This window comes from Aethina tumida, chromosome 4 (assembly GCF_024364675.1).
Source record: "Aethina tumida isolate Nest 87 chromosome 4, icAetTumi1.1, whole genome shotgun sequence".
In the NCBI taxonomy this organism is placed as follows: Eukaryota; Metazoa; Arthropoda; class Insecta; order Coleoptera; family Nitidulidae; genus Aethina; species Aethina tumida.
In genome coordinates this window covers 12,409,692-12,429,943 of record NC_065438.1, presented here as the reverse complement: position 1 = coordinate 12,429,943, position 20,252 = coordinate 12,409,692, and the positions used below count along the sequence as shown (strand labels likewise).

The window sequence follows — 20,252 nt, the reverse complement described above, 5'->3', positions numbered from 1 at the left end:
TAAAATAAGAGTTTTAAATGTATCAAAAGCTGATTATTACCTGAATAATTATCAAATGTTGATAATTATGAAATAATTATTACAAATACAAGAACATTTACGGATAATTTAATGTAAAACATCTTTAAAATAGAATTTTGAATGCATCAAAGACTGTTGATTATTTTAATAATTATCAAATGTTGATAATTATGTTACATTAATTAAAAAAATTAAAAAAAATAAGGACAATTCATGTAAAATATCTTTAAAATAGAATTTTGAATGCATCAAACACTGTTGATTATCTTAATAATTATCAAATGTTGATAATTATGTTATATTAATTAAAAATATAAAAAAATTAAGGACAATTCATGTAAAATATGTTTAAAATAGAATATGAAATATTGATAATTATCGAATATTGTTTATGTTTAAATTTATGGAAATTTAAGAATTTAGTGTATTAATTCTGAATTAAGAAATATATCTTCTGAACAATTATCAAATACTTAAATAATTATTAAATATAAGAATTGTATAACGCAAAATTTATTGTAAACGAGCAAAATAAGTGTTTTGAATATATCAAAACCCAATAATTATCAAATATTGATAATTGTCAGATATTTATTGTAAACATAATTTATGAATATATAAAAAATTGATAATATGCGGATATTGGATTGAATATTCAATTTAGTATTGGAATATGTAATTTCTTTGTACCTGCAATAGGAACAATGGCACAGATTAAACGAATCGTCACTTTAAAGGGCGCATGTGGCCCAAATCCATCGTTTGTCAACAACAACTTGACCTTGTTCTACACCCACACACGAAAATCTTTTCCCCACGTCGTGGAAAACTTCCAATAGATGTCCCATCGCACCATCAACATAATTTGTAGCACCGCACTGTTAACCTTATAACTAATTCCGCCGTCATAAATTATTGAATAATCAATAGAAAACTGAAGTGTTTTCCATTGGGCCCGTATTGATTTCCTTCCACCGGTAATGTATTATTTATTTACAACAGATGATCGCCGCCGCCCCACCTGTCAAGTAAAAGCCAAAAGTGCACTATTTACTGATGCAGGAAAACGTCAATCCAATATATTGGACAATAAAAATGTTTTGACATTTAAACGGTTGGAAGCGGCCGCTTATTTTTAGCCTTAATCTTGGTACACCGGTTTAAAGGAGACTTTTAGGAACCTGCACAACTGCACTCCCAGGTATAAAATTCTTATTTGGTAAAATTGTAATTATAATCAATACTAATGAAATAATTAAGTAGTGGGTTAAAAATAGAACAAATCGAGATCAATTATTTATGTCTTATTCCATCCTTTACACCTGTCATTTAAGTATAATTGATGATTCTTTGTCAACTAAATGATTGAATAAACCCAATATATAAAATTAGTATGGATGTAATTAATTTTGTTCAAGTTGTCCCGATAATTTTACCAATAAATCAAATAATCCCTTTGTGATTTATTGTCCTGCCCGACACGTAAGGCAAAAAGCGGTGGTTGTGTTAGGTTCAAACCACTTCCAACTGGAGAACCAGACATCGAACGGAGGGAGAGTTTCGAAATAGAACAGCGATTAATATCAAGTCCTCGGAACTTCCACCTGCCGTCCCCGCGGATCCGTGTGTACCGTTCCCAGTTTGATCCGCATAGGTCAAACGTCAACGATTACATCCAATTCTGGGCTTATCGATTCGCCGGTGATACCCCAATGTCCATTAATTGGCATCGATATGCACAACAACAGGTTGCTAATTACGTTTTTTGTTTAATAATCCGTTAGCGGTTAAAAGGCCGTCTTGCACGCAAACGTTTTTCAACTCCCCGTGTGAGTGTGTGTGTGTGCGAGCTCGGAGCGAACCGATGCCAAACAAAACAACATTGGCGCGTGACTGGTTTTCGAAAAACCAACGATATAAATCACGGAGGAACTCGTTTGCCTTTGGGAGACGCTCTCCGCTGGCACGGCTACACTACCAAACCAAGTGTTACTAGTTAAATACGTACGTCTTATGCCCCAGTCCATCATTTTACCACTGGAACGGTCATAACTGGAATCGGTCCGGACGCATCATTCGGTAAACGGGCCGCTCCGGTTCGCCTCGTTCGTCCGCTCCAAAACCGAAAAGGAAAAGTTCATGGTCGACGTTGCGTTGCTGAAGAAAAGACGAACACCATCGCGCGGCGTCTCGCCGTGAATGACGCACTTTAACCTCCCGGCGTGTTCATCGAGGCATGCGCTGCCCCTTGAACACACTCACACACACACAGACACACACGCTCAAGCCGTCCGCGACGGTCTGGCGAAGTGCTCTTTCGCCTCTTCGCCTCCGACCGACCGTCGTTGGCCCCGCGGACGACGAGGGAAAGACGGAGGAAAGAGAGGACGCGAGGAACGGAGCGGTGGTGGGACGGTGGCAGCGGTTCACCCGGCATCGAGAGTTCGAGACTTTAAAAGTCTCTTTGAATTCGTTATTGTTGTTGTTGTTGTGGTGTGTTCATTGTCTGAAGAACACGTTGCCGCCCGGAGGCAATTGCGTGGGCGTGGGACAGGTTTCCGACTCGAAAGCTTTGACTCGAGTTTTGGCGGAGCTGAAGAATGACTGGCGCCATCCCACTGCCGGCAGGGTGAAGCAGAAAAGCTTTCAGAATGTGCGGCGCAGAAAGCTTTATTAAATATGTGGTTTTTTGCATCAGGAATTTAAATGCAAATAATCAAATATATCCATTTTGAATGAATTATTTTAGTATTTCAGATATACTATTAAATACAAAATGATTCAATTTTTTGTAAATTAAAATTATATTAAAATTATTATTATTATTATTTTAAAAGAAAATTTTAATTATTTATGATGACAAGTGAACAAGTAAATTTTTCCAATTACAAATTTATAAAAAAAATTAAAGTTGACAATTATAATTTAAAAAAAGTTATTGATAATTGATACATTAAATAACATTCGATTAAATATAAATCTAAAACCTAAATATTAGATTTTTTAGTTAAAAATTATGTATAACTGAAATTTATAAGTTAAAATATGTTACATAAAATAAAACGTTAAATATTCTTGAGAGAACAAAGGGCAATTAAGTTTCTTATTAAAATATATAAAAAATATTGATTAAAATTTTATTAGAAATTATTAAATAACATTAAAAAGGTTTTAATTAACTTTTTCTAATTAAATTGTTGAAATCATTTATAATAAATAAGACAAAAATACATGATAAATAAAATAAATTATTATTATATTATTTTCAGATCATTTAATTTATTAATTTTATTCAGTAGTTTTAAATAAACATTTTTGCATCTTTATAATACAAACATCATAAAAATGATGTTTCTGAATATTTCAAAAGTTGATAATTATTTGAATAATTAACAAATGTTTATAATCATGAGATATTTAATTTAAATATAAGAATTTTATATTATACAAAATTTATTTATAAGTAAAAGAGATTTGAACATCAAAAGTTGTAGATTAACTGAGAATTTTTCAAATGTTGATAATTATGGGATATTAATAATAAATGTAACAAAATACAAGCATAATTTAATAAAATATATTTTTAAATTAAGGAAAATAAGAATTTTAAATACTTAAATGTTTATGATCATTTTAATAATTATCATATATTGATAATTAAGGAATATTTATTATAAACGTAAGAAATAATATCTAATCGTAATCTTTAAAATAGATGCAATTTTATATTATGTAATATTTATTATTTCAGTGAAAGTAAAAAAGGTTGAGAGAATGTCAAAAGTTGATGATTATCTGAGTAATTATCGGATTTTGATAATTTATTAAAAATATAAGAAAATATAGGCATAATTTAATAAAATATATATTTAAAATAAGCAATATAAGAATTTTGATTATTTGAAATGTGTATGATTATCTTAATAATTATCAAATGTTGATAATTTGGAGATAACATATTTATTACAAAAATAACGATAACTTAAAGCAAAACATATTTAAAATAGACACAATATAAGATTTGAATGTTTTAAGAACTGACAAATAATTAAATTAATTAAAATTAAGACATTTTAATATCCTCATATATTTATCATTTTTATCTTTAATAGGGGTTATAAAGATGTAAAAATCTGAGTTTTTTTCATAATGACCTGAATAATTATCAAACATAATTATTGGATAATTGTTAAAAATATAAAACACATAATTATCAACAAAATTATCAAAATTTTTTGTTAATATCTGTAAAATTAACAATAATTTAATGCAAGACAATTGTAAAATAAATAAAATAAGAGTTTTGAATATTGTGTTGTAAAAGCAAATTTTAATATTTTTTTTTATTATAACTTTAATTTTGTTTCATTCATTTTTAACATCAAAATATTTCAACATTCATAGTAATAAATATGTATTTAATTTTTAATATTCATACAATAATAATTAAATATAAATAATTTTTTTTACTAAAACATAATAACAACATAAATTCAGAAACTGGAAGAATGACTAGAATATTAGACAGTTCTATATTACCTAAAGACTTGCGTGTAAACTAGGTTGCCTATAGTCACATATAAATTTGACGATTTAAATACACCAAACTTATTCAGAAATACACAGGGCAAAGCAAAATTTTGCTTAAAAACAGTTTTATGTTTTTATTGAATTTAAATGCTAATAACATAAAATATATTTAAATTTATAACCCACATCGTTTTAATTTATTAAAATTTTAAATAATTGTACTTTTTCATAAATATTTTGTTTCAGTTCCCCCCACCGAAGATATTTGTGGCGACAAAATCAGCATTAATGAAAAAACTTACCGGTATTGGGCGCATTCATGAGTATGGACAGCGGACACTCGTCGTCGTCCAGGACGTATTCGGAATCAGGTACTCCGGGTTGCTGGGTGACCTGGACGAGGCACCACTGGGTGGGATCGATCTTGGTCAACCCGTACTTGTCCAGCATCTCCCTGACGACTGCCCCGGCGCAGTCACGGACGGATAACAACAACGTCTTGTAAGGCACGTCTTTGCACAAGGCCTCGCCGTATATTTTTAAAGTGCCCCCTGAATAAAATAACCAATAATTAGTAACAAAGCCGGGTGTTGAAGCTGCAGGAAGTACCTGTGTCGGGACCACCATCTTTGGAACGGAATTGCTGCAGTTTCTTTTCAAGTTTCTGTTGTCGTCTTCTCCTCATCACAGCTTCGGGATTCGAAATTGATCTTGTGAATGACGTTTCCGGCAATTCTGAAAAATTAATCTGTGCTTAATTTGTCAAACAACTTCAGGGCGATGAGTTACCTGTGTATAATTTTTCGGCGACTCCGTCTTTGTCATTGACGTCGCCGTTTTCGCTCTTCATCCTGGACAGTTTCTCCTGTTTCTTCAGTTGTTTCTTCTCCCTCTTCGACAGTTTTCGTCGAAAACTCGCATTTGAATCGATTGTTCCAACAGAGTTGGACTGTAACAAACAAAAATATATTCCAGTTATTGAAATGAACTCTGAAATAATTATCGTAACAATTACAGCCATAAATATTTATGAGTAATACCATTAATTCAATTTTAATGTACTCAATTTACAACTTTTGGACACGTGTATTTTAATGGTGTTATGTAAACAATAAAAAACCAAAATAGACCGTAACACATGGTAAAACAATTAAAAGGGGAGAGTGCATATCGGTTTACACAATTAATTACGAAGAAACAACAAATCAAATTATCTGCCTTATGGTCTCTAATCAGATGCCAACTTTAATTGATATATACAGATGTGTAACGTAAATAAAATGTCACAGCTTAAATTGAAATTTGATTAATTCTAATTGGATGTTTCCAAAAAACATTTGCTGAAACAAATGCTTCATTAATAGTTTATGAAGAACTGTGTGGTCTTTAAACGCAACCGTATCACATAAATAATACGTTTCCTGGTCACTATTGTAACCACAGTACTTGGTAGTGAAACACTCTACAATTATGGGAAATGGACACCGCAATTGCGCTGTTTAATTAATATTCCCGAGCCGTTTCAGTGTTATGAATGAATTTACGATATAACAAACCAATTATTTGGCGTTGTCATAATTTATTGCAACTGAACGTTGCATTACAATGATTTAAGACGATAAAAACATGTAGTACACACAACCTAGTGTGCATGTTAAAATAACTAACCGTTTTGTCGTCGATATTCTTCAACAAGAATCTTCCCTCTCGGTCGTCAACGTGCCAGTTTAACTGCACCAGCAGGGGCTTCTCGTCCGGGGACATCTTCCTCTCCGGACAGCCCTCGTGCAGTTCGTACAGGGCGTACGAGGGCACCGACAGCATCCTCATGTCGGGCCTGAACTTCTCGACCAGGGTGCCGATGACGTCTTCGACGGTGGCGTCGGACGCCACCCTTATGCATTTCGTCGCCACCTTTTGGCCGGAGTCTTGGAAGTAGAACCGCATGACACCATGGAACTCCAAATCCTGAAACAAGATAAACGGTCGTTGTAATTTGCGGCGTGATAACATCGAATCGAGTTTCCATTGATATAATCTGAGAAATTTTCATTCACAATGATCGTGTCCGGGCACAACAGCCATTACAATTTCGATACGATCGAAAGGCTAAGATCAAACAGGTTAAGCAGGCCTAAATTCGCCTTTAAAAAAGCCGTTAGTTGATTTACTATAATTATTTTAATCACCAGTTCTAATGCTGCTGGATTCCCAAGTCTGTGTGGTCTAAGTTATAAAAACTATGGGCATAAGAAAAAATTGCCTACAGTACAAGTCATTTTTTAATATCAGGCGTAATTGTGGCACTTTTATGAAGATTTCCATCTTGGGTACAATAAAATGTAACTGTACACCCACCGTGAAATTCACGCGCAATACATTCAATGTGCACAAAAGACTCGAAGGCAATAATTATTGTGAATAACCTGACAGGAACGCAAATTTATAACAGCCATCATTGCAATAACTTTCGAGAGCAATGGCTTCATTATTAATTGAGCAAACTCCACTCAGCTTTGGAGTGCCAGCTTGGATTAAAATATTTCTAGTATTTGTAAACATTATTAATTACTCAGTCAGTCCGAAATAACTGTACAATTCATTCATTGAAACCTTTTATTAAATTTTTAAGGTCCTATCATAATGATGATTAAAAAAACGTTTGGAACAGTGTGTAGTGGAAGAAAGGGGCCCGCTTCGACGCCAGTTAGAAGTAATACTACGTTGCGTAGTGGGTTACTACAAGGTAAAGGACGTTGACCCACTGTGCTCCAAGCCGCTTTGTTTCTCGTTTTCTCGCACAAACGCTAGGAAATTTAAAAAGCGCACAGACATGCACGGAAGCACCTAAGGCCGTTTTTCGCGTTTCGCATGGCACTTTTACGGAATCCGGTCTTCTTGTGTCGATTGATACTCGGCCGGCATCGATTGAGGGCCCTTTATAAATATTTAACAACCATCGAACAGTCGCTTCCTCTTAACAGACCTCCAATATAGTCCAGCCCCCATTCAAAGGGTTGTCTGAGTCAACAGGTAGGTATTACACGGCAGACGGGGATGATTTTAATCTAAATTGCAGTCAATTTGTTCGTCTAATCCCAGACGGGTTGCCTTTGAAAGGGACGGATATAAAACATTAGCATAGGCATTTTGAATCTATTTAAGTAACTGTAAATGCCGTAGATTGTCTCGCCTCTGTCTGCGTATGAAGATATTTTGATTTGTTGCCCCCTTGCTAAATTGCCTCGTAAATAAATACGATACTCACTTCTCACGCACTTATGTCAACGGTTTTAATTGTGTGTGGATTTTGTTAAGAAGGCAAGTGTGCACAAATATTTAGATTTGACACCCTCTTGAAGTCATTAATTAACTATCACAAGTGTGGACGTTCCGTGTCGGTAAACAAACCGAGTTTCAGGCGATGAAATCAAATTATGTCAAGAGTTTTCATCTGAGACTTAATTTTTCAAAAATCGTCCATTTATTTACCACTCATTTCTGACTGAAATGGAACTTTGATACATTAATGAGATTATTTTACAACATAATTTATGAACTATTTCTCTATTTCTTTATTTATTTTACTTACAGGAATATACAAAGATGTCAACAATTTAAAAGCTATTTTTTTAAAAGAATTATAATATATTCCTGTGATTATTTTACATTTTAGGCATATGAATTTAATTTATGAATTACTTCATACTTAAATTTAAAAAACTAAATGTTAATATATAATTATAAATTAAAGAAAAATAATAAAACTATTAGATATCACTTAAGTTAATTTAAATTAGAAAATTTAAATTAATTACATTTGAAAAAATTAATTAAAGATAATAATAATAAAACTGTATAAAATTAAAATCATATTATAAATTTATAGAATTTAAAAAATTCAGATTAAATTAAAATATTATTTAAAATTTATAAGTAAAAAAAATTAAAAATAACTAATTAAATATAAAAAAGTTAAGCTTATAAAATTAATAAAAAACAGTATAAATTTATAGAATTAAAAAATTAAGTTTAAAAAATTAAAAATAATCAATTAAACACAAAAAAAATTAAAAACAATTCGAAATAAACTATTAAAAATAATCTATTAAACTAAAAAAAAATAAAATCCTTTCGATTCGATTCGAAATTAAAAAATTAAAAAATCAAATTGAAATAAATAAATGATTTTAAATTTATAAAATATTAGGCTTAAAAATTAAAAATAACTAATTTTATTAAATATTAAATAATATTAAAAAATATTAAAGTTTAAAAAATTAAAAACAATCAATTAAGTTAAAAAAAATTAAAAATTACTAATTAAATTTATTGAGGAACTGTTTTATATGATTTTATTATTAAAAAATTTTAATATAGTCAACTTCTAGAAAATTAAATTTATAGAATTAAAAATAATCAATTAAACACAAAAATATTAAAAACAATTCTAAATAAATTAAAAATAATCTATTAAACTAAAAAAGAAAATCCTTTCGATAAATTAGAAAATCAAAAATAATGAATTAAAAATAAAAAAAATACATTATTATAAATTTAAACACTTAAATTAAAAATAATTTATTAAATGAAAAAAAATAATTGAAATCATTATTTTAAATTCTGGAATTAAAAAAAAAAGTTTAAAAAACAAATAATTAAATTATTATTTTAATTTTATGAAATATAAAATATTATAAATTAAAAAAATTAAGATTAAAGAATTAAAAATAACTAATTCAAAAATTAATTTTATAAAATTAAAAATGACCAATTAATTTAAAATAAAAATTAAAATCCTTATTATAAATTTATAGAATTTAAAAAAATATATTTTAAATTTATAAGATATAAAATATTAAGTTTAGAAAATTAAAAATAATCAATTAAATATCAAAAATATTAAGCTTATAAAATTAATAAAAAACAGTATAAATTTACAGAATTAAAAAAATTATGTTTAAAAAATTAAAAATAATCAATTAAACATCAAAAAAATAAAAACAATTCTAAATAAATTAAAAACTATCTATTAATTATTATATAAAAATATATATATATATATATATATATATATATATATATATATATATAAATTAAATTAAAATTAAATTAAATTTGATAAATTAAACTTAAAAAATTAAAAAATACTAATGAAATTTATTGAGGAACTGTTTTATATAATTTTATTATTAAAAAATTTTAATATAGTTAACTGCTGGAAAATTAAATTAGGATTATAAAACAGTAATTTTAAAAAATAGAAGATCAAAGATACTGTTACACAACATCTTGAATTTACAATTGTTTATCACTTCTTTTACTGCATTCACATGTAGACTCGGATATGGCTTCCTGTTTACAATTGCTGTTACTTTTAGCAGCAATTATTCCGTGTATAGGGTGCAGCACAAATAAAAAATGCAATAATTCAAACTTTCCCAAGCCACCAAATCGTTTTGGCCAGTTAAAAAATGCACAGGGTCAAGTGTGAGAATGCTGCTGTTACTTTTATCTTCTAGCCATTTAAATTAATCATCTTTGTGACGGTGGCCTCCTTATTCTACGGTTTTGGCATAGCGCATGGAAGCGGTGAAAGCAATTCCACGCCCGTTTTCAAACGAGACCGGCCCGACTTGACTGTCGTCGGCCGTGCTGAATGAATTGAATTCAAATTTTCTTCCAACGCTTAATTTTTGTCAAACGATCGGATCTAATTAATAATTAATATGTCGCATTTCAATTAGGTATTAATAAAACGACGTAAACCCATGAATAGTGAGTTGTTGCATCTCATCTAAAGTCACCTACTTTTTCTTCCGTTCGATTTATTTCCATCTGTGTCTTCGACGTGTTTGTGTTGGTAATCAGCATCATGACACGGTTACCAAGTTCTACGTCGACGACATCCGATGGAATATCTTCGTCTTTATTGAACTACAACGTGTTAGTTTGGCCTCTCAATTACATAGTCTAGTTACCAATTCGTACGACCAGAAACCCTCGAAAAGTTTAAACGAGTCGCAATGGTCCGATGGCCGATGACAATGAGGAACTTCCCTGAGTTGGGCCGAAAATCAGCCAGGCGTGGTTCCATGCACTTTGTTATTATTATTTTTTAAACGGCCGAAATTATCACGAGCATCTCCAAATGGGTCAAGATGAAAAACAGGTGTTTGCTGGATAACTGTACAGTTTTGTGATGAGGTGTGAGCTACAGAATTGACGGAAGAGACGGTCTGCGGTAATTGGCACTTCCACAGCAATTAACATAGTTTATGCAATTTGCAGTTTTGACAAAGCGAATGGTTTTAATTTGTTACATCCATTCTAAAAATAACTGGGACGCACGAGATGAAAATAGTTTTTAATTGCAGCTATTTTTCATTCAATTATAAGCTTTACTTTTTTCATAAAAAAATTAAAAATTTACATTAACATCCTTTTGTTTTATGGTTTTGGCCCATCTCCATAGCATAGACTGGCATGACTCGATCATCTTCCGAATATATGACAAGTCTTTATTCCTTCATGTCTCTTGAATTGCTGTAAAGAGGTCATTTAAATTTGTAAAATTTTTTATTGGGTTAATGTCTGGAGATTGGACAAGACAAAACATCGATGCTTTGGTCTTTTAATCAATTTCTTACAATTTTGGATTTGTTTGAGACAGTTTTCATGGTGATATACATTTATTAAAAGGATCATTTCTTCAATATATAATTATTATAAAAAGGGGTTGTAATATCATTTTATAACATATTTTTTATTTAATTAGTAAAAAACACATATTTTTATTAATTCATTATATTTTCATTTTTTTTTTGGTTTTATTATAATAATTTACGTTTAAAAATAAATATTAATATTTTAAATTTATGAGATATAAAATATTAAACATACAAAATTAAAACTAATCAATTAAATATCAAAAGAATTAAAAATAACTAATTAAAAATGTTTAAAAAAATAATCTATTAAATTAAAAAAAAAATCATTATGTTAAATTAAAAATATAATAATAATTAAAAAATAACATAATAATAAATATTTGGTGGGTGTTATTTTATATTTTATATTTAATATTTTATATTATATATATATTTAATATTTAATATTTAATATCTAATATATAATATTTTATATTTTATATTTTATACTTTATACTTTATATTTTATATTTTATAATTTTATATTTTATATTTTATATTTTATAATTTATATTTTATATTTTATATTTTATATTTTATATTTATATTTTATATTTTATATTTTATATTTTATATTTTATATTTTATATTTTATATTTTATATTTTATATTTTATATTTTATATTTTATATTTTATATTTTATATTTTATATTTTATATTTTATATTTTATATTTTATATTTTATATTTTATATTTTATATTTTATATTTTATATTTTATATTTTATATTTTATATTTTATATTTTATATTTTATATTTTATATTTTATATTTTATATTTTATATTTTATATTTTATATTTTATATTTTATATTTTATATTTTATATTTTATATTTTATATTTTATATTTTATATTTTATATTTTATATTTTATATTTTATATTTTATATTTTATATTTTATATTTTATATTTTATATTTTATATTTTATATTTTATATTTTATATTTTATATTTTATATTTTATATTTTATATTTTATATTTTATATTTTATATTTTATATTTTATATTTTATATTTTATATTTTATATTTTATATTTTATATTTTATATTTTATATTTTATATTTTATATTTTATATTTTATATTTTATATTTTATATTTTATATTTTATATTTTATATTTTATATTTTATATTTTATATTTTATATTTTATATTTTATATTTTATATTTTATATTTTATATTTTTTATTTTATTAATAAAAAACAGGTTTTTATTAATTCATTATATTTTCAGTTTAGTTTTTTTGGTTTTACTGTAATAATTTATGTTTAAAACACAAAATAAATATTATTATTTTAAATTCATAAAATATAAAGTATTAAGCTTAGAAAAATAAAAAATAATCAATTAAATATCAAAAGAATTAAAGAATAAGTAATTATAAAAAAAGTTAAAAATAATCTATTAAATTAGAAAAAAAAAATTAAAATAATTATGTTAAATTAAAATAATAATAATAATAATAATAATAATAATTAAAAAATATAAAATAAATAAAAATTAAATTTAAATAAAATAGTAATATAATAATAAATATTTGTTTATTTGGTGGGTGTTATTATTTTAATTTTTGAAGAGGTTGTAACATCATTTTATAATATATATTTTATTTAATTAGTAATTGTTCATTATAATTCATTATATTTTCACTTTAGTTTTTTTTGTTTTATTGTAATAATTTAAAATATTTAGATGTTCCCTGAACACTTTGTCTGTATTAATTTTAATAAGTTGCTACAATTTCAACCACCACTGTATATTTTTAGATAAAATTACATAAGAAGAACAAAAGAACTAAATTATATTTGGAATAGATGATTGAAACCATTCACGCCCACGTCAATAAAATTTAATTGGACACGACCGAATGAAAGAAAGTTCAAATGGTGTGTCAACTTCTTAAATCATTCATAAAACTAATTTAAGTAAGTGCTGTTCTTTTACTTCTTTAATTGTTACTGCTGCTTTGATCCTGACCGTCTGTTGCTTTCCCCAAAACTCAGAAACTGTTCAATTTATTTCAAATTTTATTATATGAAAATAAAAAGATACTTTTCACGATTAACCTAAATTGAATCTCCATCAAGCAGAAGTTAAAATATTGAGCCTCTCCCCAAAGAAACATTTCTCACAAGTCCTACGCGAAATTAATCATCTACAGTATAATGTAACAGTAGAATTACAATGTGAAAATTTATAATTATATGATGTTATGGTAATTAAGCGTTATGCTCTTTGGAAGTTAAGTGAGTATTAAATACTCGCATTTTATGAATAATAGAATAAATTATATCGAGCTCTGGGAAAATATCAACAATTGGTTCAGTGACTGGAATCTCTTGATTTTTGAAAAAAATTAATGTGCAAAAATGCATTTTTATGTAATTAGCCAATTTAACTATCCTTGATTTGTGATTATTCAGTTCCCAGAACATTTTGCTACAAGACAAACCGCTTAAAACTAAAATAAACGATTCTTCATTAGCTTGGGAAAACTACAACAAATTAAATGAATATAAATGTGAATATATCGGATCATAAACTATAAACTTGAACGTTAAAACAACTAATAAGTTTTAGAAATCATGGAAAGCACATCATTAACGTCTTCGATTTTAAACGTTAATAATCTGGTGTGACTTGTACTTTATGACATCAATTAGCTATAGATTAGTGAGTAGATAAGATAGTGTATAAAAATCCTTAGGGAGATAAACAGGTAAATATTTACATTCGTCACCCTCTCAAATAAAATGGCTTAATTCTAAATTGGTTCAAGTGTGAATTATTTCGTTGTGTAAACAAGCTACGTTAAAAGTGACGAAATATAAAAGTGTCTGGACCATCTTAAATGATTTTGAAGTGCCCCGAGGGACCATTTAAATATCTTAAAGTTTAAAATATTTCTGTGTGTGAAGTCTGTGGAAAAATAAATGTTAAAACTCGTTACTAAAAATATCAGAAAATGTAAATCACATGTTATGATTGAAACGTACAAATTTCGTATATATTTCCAGCTTTCTAAATATATACATAATCTATGGGCACGATCTCATTTCTTCTCGGAATATCAATATTCCGTCCGTTCAGATAAAAAATCGACGACTTCATTATACCAAAACGTCTGGTCTAGCAAAGAGACCAGTTGGAATTATGCAAATAACGCGAACGACACGCCATGGCGAGACCACAAAGAAAACGGCCCAAAGTGGGTTAGGACGGATTAAAAGGAACGATATACGATATTTTAATGATGGCGACACACCCAAACACAATTGTGTTAAATACCGGCCGACCGAAAGACGGATTTGTGCAATTCGACATCGGAGATTACGGGCGACAAACGGCTTTACGGGTCGACAAAAGTCTACGGACTTTTGAGACCGGCCGAACTGTGGCAGACGGATTAACTAACAAGTCGGGATTTTTGTGGTACATTTTTAATGATGATCCGTGACAAATAAAAGTGGGACATCGAAATTTTTACCTATGTTGTTATTGGGGAGGTCTATAAAAGTATTTTGAAGGGACTTCTGATAAACAGCTAGAGAGTGAGAAGTTGTTTAAATTCCTTAAATACAATAAAGATATTGAAAGTGGTCTTCACGATGGTCCAAATTCTTTGAATTTTAAATATCTTTTACGATATACATTATGAAGAAAAATGAAGGGACACCAAAGTCTTTTAATGTGGAAGTGAATAATTTTACTAATCATAAATACTTATTTACACTGAACTATTAACACATTTTTTGTTACTTTAACTATTATAATATATTAATATTTTTTGACCAAATTAAACACTTACACAGAATTTTCCAATTATTTAAAATGACATATTATTTGATATTAATTTTAGTTAATTATTATTAAATTGTTGAATTTAAGAATCTTCTTAAGTTTACGAAATAAACTCAATTTTATAAATTCATTTTTGTACAAATTAAACTTTCACATTAATTTTCCAATTAATTTAACACAAAAATAAATAAATAAAAATCCTCAATTTTATTCTTTGGCCAAATTAAACTATCACATTAAATTTTCTAATAATTTAAACCCCAAAAATTGTCATATTGGTTGATATTAATTTTAATTAATTATGTAGATCATAAATTCAATATTCTATAAAATAATTTCATCTATATTTAATCTTGATATATTCTAATTTATTAAATAAGCCCTATTTTATCATGTAGATCAAAAATTGAATATTCTATAAAATAGTTTCATCTAAACTTAATCTTGATATGTTCTAAAATTTATGAAATAATTCCTATTTTATCATATAATCATCAATTTTATTTTTTGCCCAAATTAAACTATCACGTTGAATTTTTTAATTAATTAAACTCCACAAATTACCATGTTGGCTGAAATTAATTTTAATGAATTATGTAGATCAAAAATTGAATATTCTATAAAATAGTTTCATCTAAACTTAATCTTGATATGTTCTAAAATTTATGAAATAAGTCCTATTTTATCATAAAATCACCAATTTTATTTTTTGCCCAAATTAAACTATCACGTTGAATTTTCTAATTAATTAAACTCCAAAAATTACCGTATTGGCTGAAATTAATTTTAATTAATTATGTAGATCAAAAATTGAATATTTTATAAAATAGTTTCATCTAAACTTAATCTTGATATGTTCTAAAATTTATGAAATAAGACCTATTTTATCATAAAATCACCAATTTTATTTTTTGCCCAAATTAAACTATCACGTTGAATTTTCTAATTAATTAAACTCCACAAATTACCAAATTGGCTGAAATTAATTTTAATTAATTATGTAGATCAAAAATTGAATATTCTATAAAATAGTTTCATCTAAACTTAATCTTGATATGTTCTAAAATTTATGAAATAATTCCTATTTTATCATATAATCATCAATTTTATTTTTTGCCCAAATTAAACTATCACGTTGAATTTTCTAATTAATTAAACTCCACAAATTACCAAATTGGCTGAAATTAATTTTAATTAATTATGTAGATCAAAAATTGAATATTCTATAAAATAGTTTCATCTAAACTTAATCTTGATATGTTCTAAAATTTATGAAATAATTCCTATTTTATCATATAATCATCAATTTTATTTTTTGCCCAAATTAAACTATCACGTTGAATTTTTTAATTAATTAAACTCCACAAATTACCATGTTGGCTGAAATTAATTTTAATGAATTATGTAGATCAAAAATTGAATATTCTATAAAATAGTTTCATCTAAACTTAATCTTGATATGTTCTAAAATTTATGAAATAAGTCCTATTTTATCATAAAATCACCAATTTTATTTTTTGCCCAAATTAAACTATCACGTTGAATTTTCTAATAAATTAAACTCCAAAAATTACCGTATTGGCTGAAACTAATTTTAATTAATTATGTAGATCAAAAATTGAATATTTTATAAAATAGTTTCATCTAAACTTAATCTTGATATGTTCTAAAATTTATGAAATAAGACCTATTTTATCATAAAATCACCAATTTTATTTTTTGCCCAAATTAAACTATCACGTTGAATTTTCTAATTAATTAAACTCCACAAATTACCATATTGGCTGAAATTAATTATGTAGATCAAATACTGAATATTATATAAAATAGTTTCACCTAAAGTTAATCTTGATATGTTCTAAAATTTATGAAATAAGCCCTATTTTATCATAAAAACATCTTTATTTTTGCCCAAATTAAAACATCAGACGGTCCTAAACCCAAAAAATTGACAAACTGAATTTTTCAGTTAATTGAATTCTAAAAACAATATATTGTTTGATATATATTTACATCATAAATTTTTGCTTTAAATTGCCAATTTTCCAATTTATTAAAATCCTATAACGATTTATTATTTTTTATTAATTTTTATCAATCACGTGCATAAAATAAATATTAATTTTCTTCTAAATTTTCCAAACCAAATAAGTTTAATACACTGTATAATAATTTAACTCAAATAAATGTAAGTTAAATACCTAAAATTATTTTAGTACAGAATTTTGCTCTATACAGTTATCAAACGAATTTATTAGAACTTATTAGAAAACGACATCTTACTTAATTTTAATATTTAATTAAGGAGATATCTGACTTTTCAATAATAAAATCAAATAATTATGGCAACTTTTACAACCATCTACAAATTAAATTTATACAAATCCGTCTATAACGTGTAAGTTTCGACGTTTTAACGACGACCCGAATAAATTGGCAAATTCGAAATGCGTCCTTATTTGTACATTCGTGCAAATTTAGCAACACATCTATTGCATCCGACAACGGAAATCGTTCCGCGAATGCACATCGACACTTTTCAGAAAGGCGACAGCAACAACGCAATCCGTTTCCCACACGACAGTTTGTAAATAAACTTCGTGTTGCAGTTCAAATGTTTTAGTGATAAGTCACGTATTTGCCAATTTCGCAAATATTCCTTAACGTCTCGATTCGTTTTTTATCAAAACAATCATTCCTCAAATTTCGCAGCAAATGGCTGTGTTTCCCAACATTAAATAATACGCGTTAATTGCCACTCACCTCGTTTGGTTCCGATAATTCGAACAGATCCAACCTGTTTGCGTTCCATTGGTTGATGACATTTCGCAGGGCCTCTCTTTCGAGGGCCCTGCGATCGTTCGAGTTACCATGCATCTACGTGTACTGCAACAAAAAGATAAAATCTCATTACCAAAAACTGTTACAACTCGGTACTCATCTAAAGCAACCTTGAAATTGAAACCGGAAGCTCGACAACTAAGCAAGTAATGAATCAACCACTTCCTTCGTAGTAACGTCCAGAAGTACGCAAAACCAAGTGATTCATTACTTATCATCAGCACTTGAAAACAGGTAAAAAAGTTATCGTTCGGTACTGACTCCGGGTTTGACGTTGTGAAATGTTTGGACACGGTCATTCGGCCGTGCAAAAATACAAATTAATGACCCCCAGAGACGCCCCTCATTACGGTTTTGGCGAGGACCGTCGGAACGTGACCGCTACGGGGGTACTTCACGTAATCCGATACGTAACGCAGTATTTTCTACCTCATTTACAGCCCACTATCATAAGCGTCGGCCGAGTTGACGACCGATTAGAAAACACGATTCGTCCCACATTTTACGCAAATACCGCACCCAACAACCCGTGTATTTACACGACAAATTACCACTTCCTCTTCCACACCTGACTACCGACGGTAACCCGGGACGATACCCGATTTTTTCTAGCCGGTTGTCGTACGTTTCGCGAAGCCGGACGACCACTGGAAGGCGGAAGGGCCCGGTCGCGGTCCGTGGCCACTCTCACCCCTTTCGGTTCCAGGAAGTGGCCGCCAGTTCCGTGGGAAGAACCGGTCCGAAATGGCGCTACTACGGGACTGCCGAAAACTTGATCGTCGCAGCTAATTCGGTTGGGGATGAGAAACTAGGCCCGAAATGGTGCTGGAACAGCTGTTCGCCGAGTCGTGATCCAATTTTCATTGGTTCCGTGATAAGTTCACCTTTTCCGACGCAGCGTGCTGTCTAAAATCTTGTCCCACATTGACACATTTATTATATTTAATAAATTTATGTAATTGTGCAAAGAATAAACCGAAAGGGCAAATTCTTACTGAGTCAAGGATTTGCTTCACTTATCGGTAATTTACATACATGTTTTATTTGCAATTACACCCACTGGATCGTTTCCATGATTGCACGCAATTATTTTATGGGATGTCAATTATTTAATCCACCAGGAAGATTAATTAATGCTCAACCAACGAATTATATGTACTGGAAACTTATGCAACAAAAACAAATTGAGTATATTCCAATTAATAACCCGCCTAATTAACGACGTGCGCACGTAACGACAAACTAAATGAATCCAGATGCTAATTAAGTGCCATTAATTGAACGATTTTTACAACGTGCAATCTGTGATTTAATATGCGTTGCACAAATCGGATTTTTTCGCAATCGACACACAAAACAACGGCGTTTTAGATTAAGTGCATCGAATTAACGTGTTCAAATGGCGTGGCATTAGAGCGACAATTTAATTGTCCAAATCGGCATTCGCAAAAGAAACACGATTTCCGTCTGTCTGGGATAAAAATAAGCACGCGAACACGGCCGGGACTTTCTTTTGCACCGGACTAATTCGTTGCGGGCGAAAGTGGAAAAAAATCAAGGAAAACTGATTTAAATAGTGAGTTTGTTTAATGTTTTGCATAGATTAATTACGGTATAAAAAGATCGAGGTATGTTAAGCAGAGTTTGCTGATAATTATCTTCGTAATTGCCATGGTATTTATGCTTTGATGACTATCAGTGAAAATTATATTAAGATGTTTCTAAAATTTCTCAAAATTTATATAAATAACTTCAGAAATAGTAATTTAAGCAAATATAATTATTTAAATCAAATGATACTGTTATAAACAAGTTATTTATCTTCATAATTATATCAAAATTGACAATTATCAAGTAATAATTCAGTTAATAATTATTTTAAAATTGTACAGAATTTTTGTATTCTCTCAGAATTTATTTAGAAAACCTTCAAAGACAGCAATTTTTACAGAAAAATATAAATCGAATAAAATGATCACTATCAATTGATAATTATAACAAAGTTAATTCAGAATTTTCTAATTTTCTAAAAATTTATTTAAAAAACATTAAGAAAAATTAATTTTTACAGAAAAATACAAATTAAATGAAATTATTATCATCAAAATAATTATCAATTGATAATTGTGCTAAATCTGATCCAGAATTTTTGTATTCTCTAAAAATTTATTTAGAAAACCTTCAAAGACAGCAATTTTTACAGAAAAATAAAAATCGAATAAAATGATCATTATCAATTGATAATTATGTCAAGGTTGATCCAGAATTTTGTAATTTTTTAAAAATTTATTTAAAAAACATTCGCAAATGTCAATTTTTACAGAAAATTACAAATCAAATAAAAT

General features: G+C 28.0%; 1 protein-coding gene across 4 annotated transcripts in view; it reads right to left on the bottom strand.

The window, feature by feature from the left end:
• LOC109605080 (afadin) overlaps nt 1-20,252 on the bottom strand; it is a 101,427-nt gene that overhangs the window by 49,113 nt on the left and 32,062 nt on the right. For 3 of the 4 annotated variants that reach the window (XM_049966796.1, XM_049966793.1, XM_049966794.1), the window contains exons 2-6: nt 17,830-17,952; nt 6,220-6,519; nt 5,341-5,500; nt 5,161-5,286; nt 4,854-5,102 (exon numbers count right to left, since the gene is read on the bottom strand). In XM_049966796.1, coding sequence (XP_049822753.1) covers nt 4,854-5,102; nt 5,161-5,286; nt 5,341-5,500; nt 6,220-6,519; nt 17,830-17,943 — 949 coding nt within the window. In that variant the 5' untranslated portion in view covers nt 17,944-17,952. Of the gene's footprint in view, nt 1-4,853; nt 5,103-5,160; nt 5,287-5,340; nt 5,501-6,219; nt 6,520-17,829; nt 17,953-18,017; nt 18,151-20,252 lie in introns of those variants that run through there. The other variant, XM_049966795.1, reaches the window with a different exon arrangement.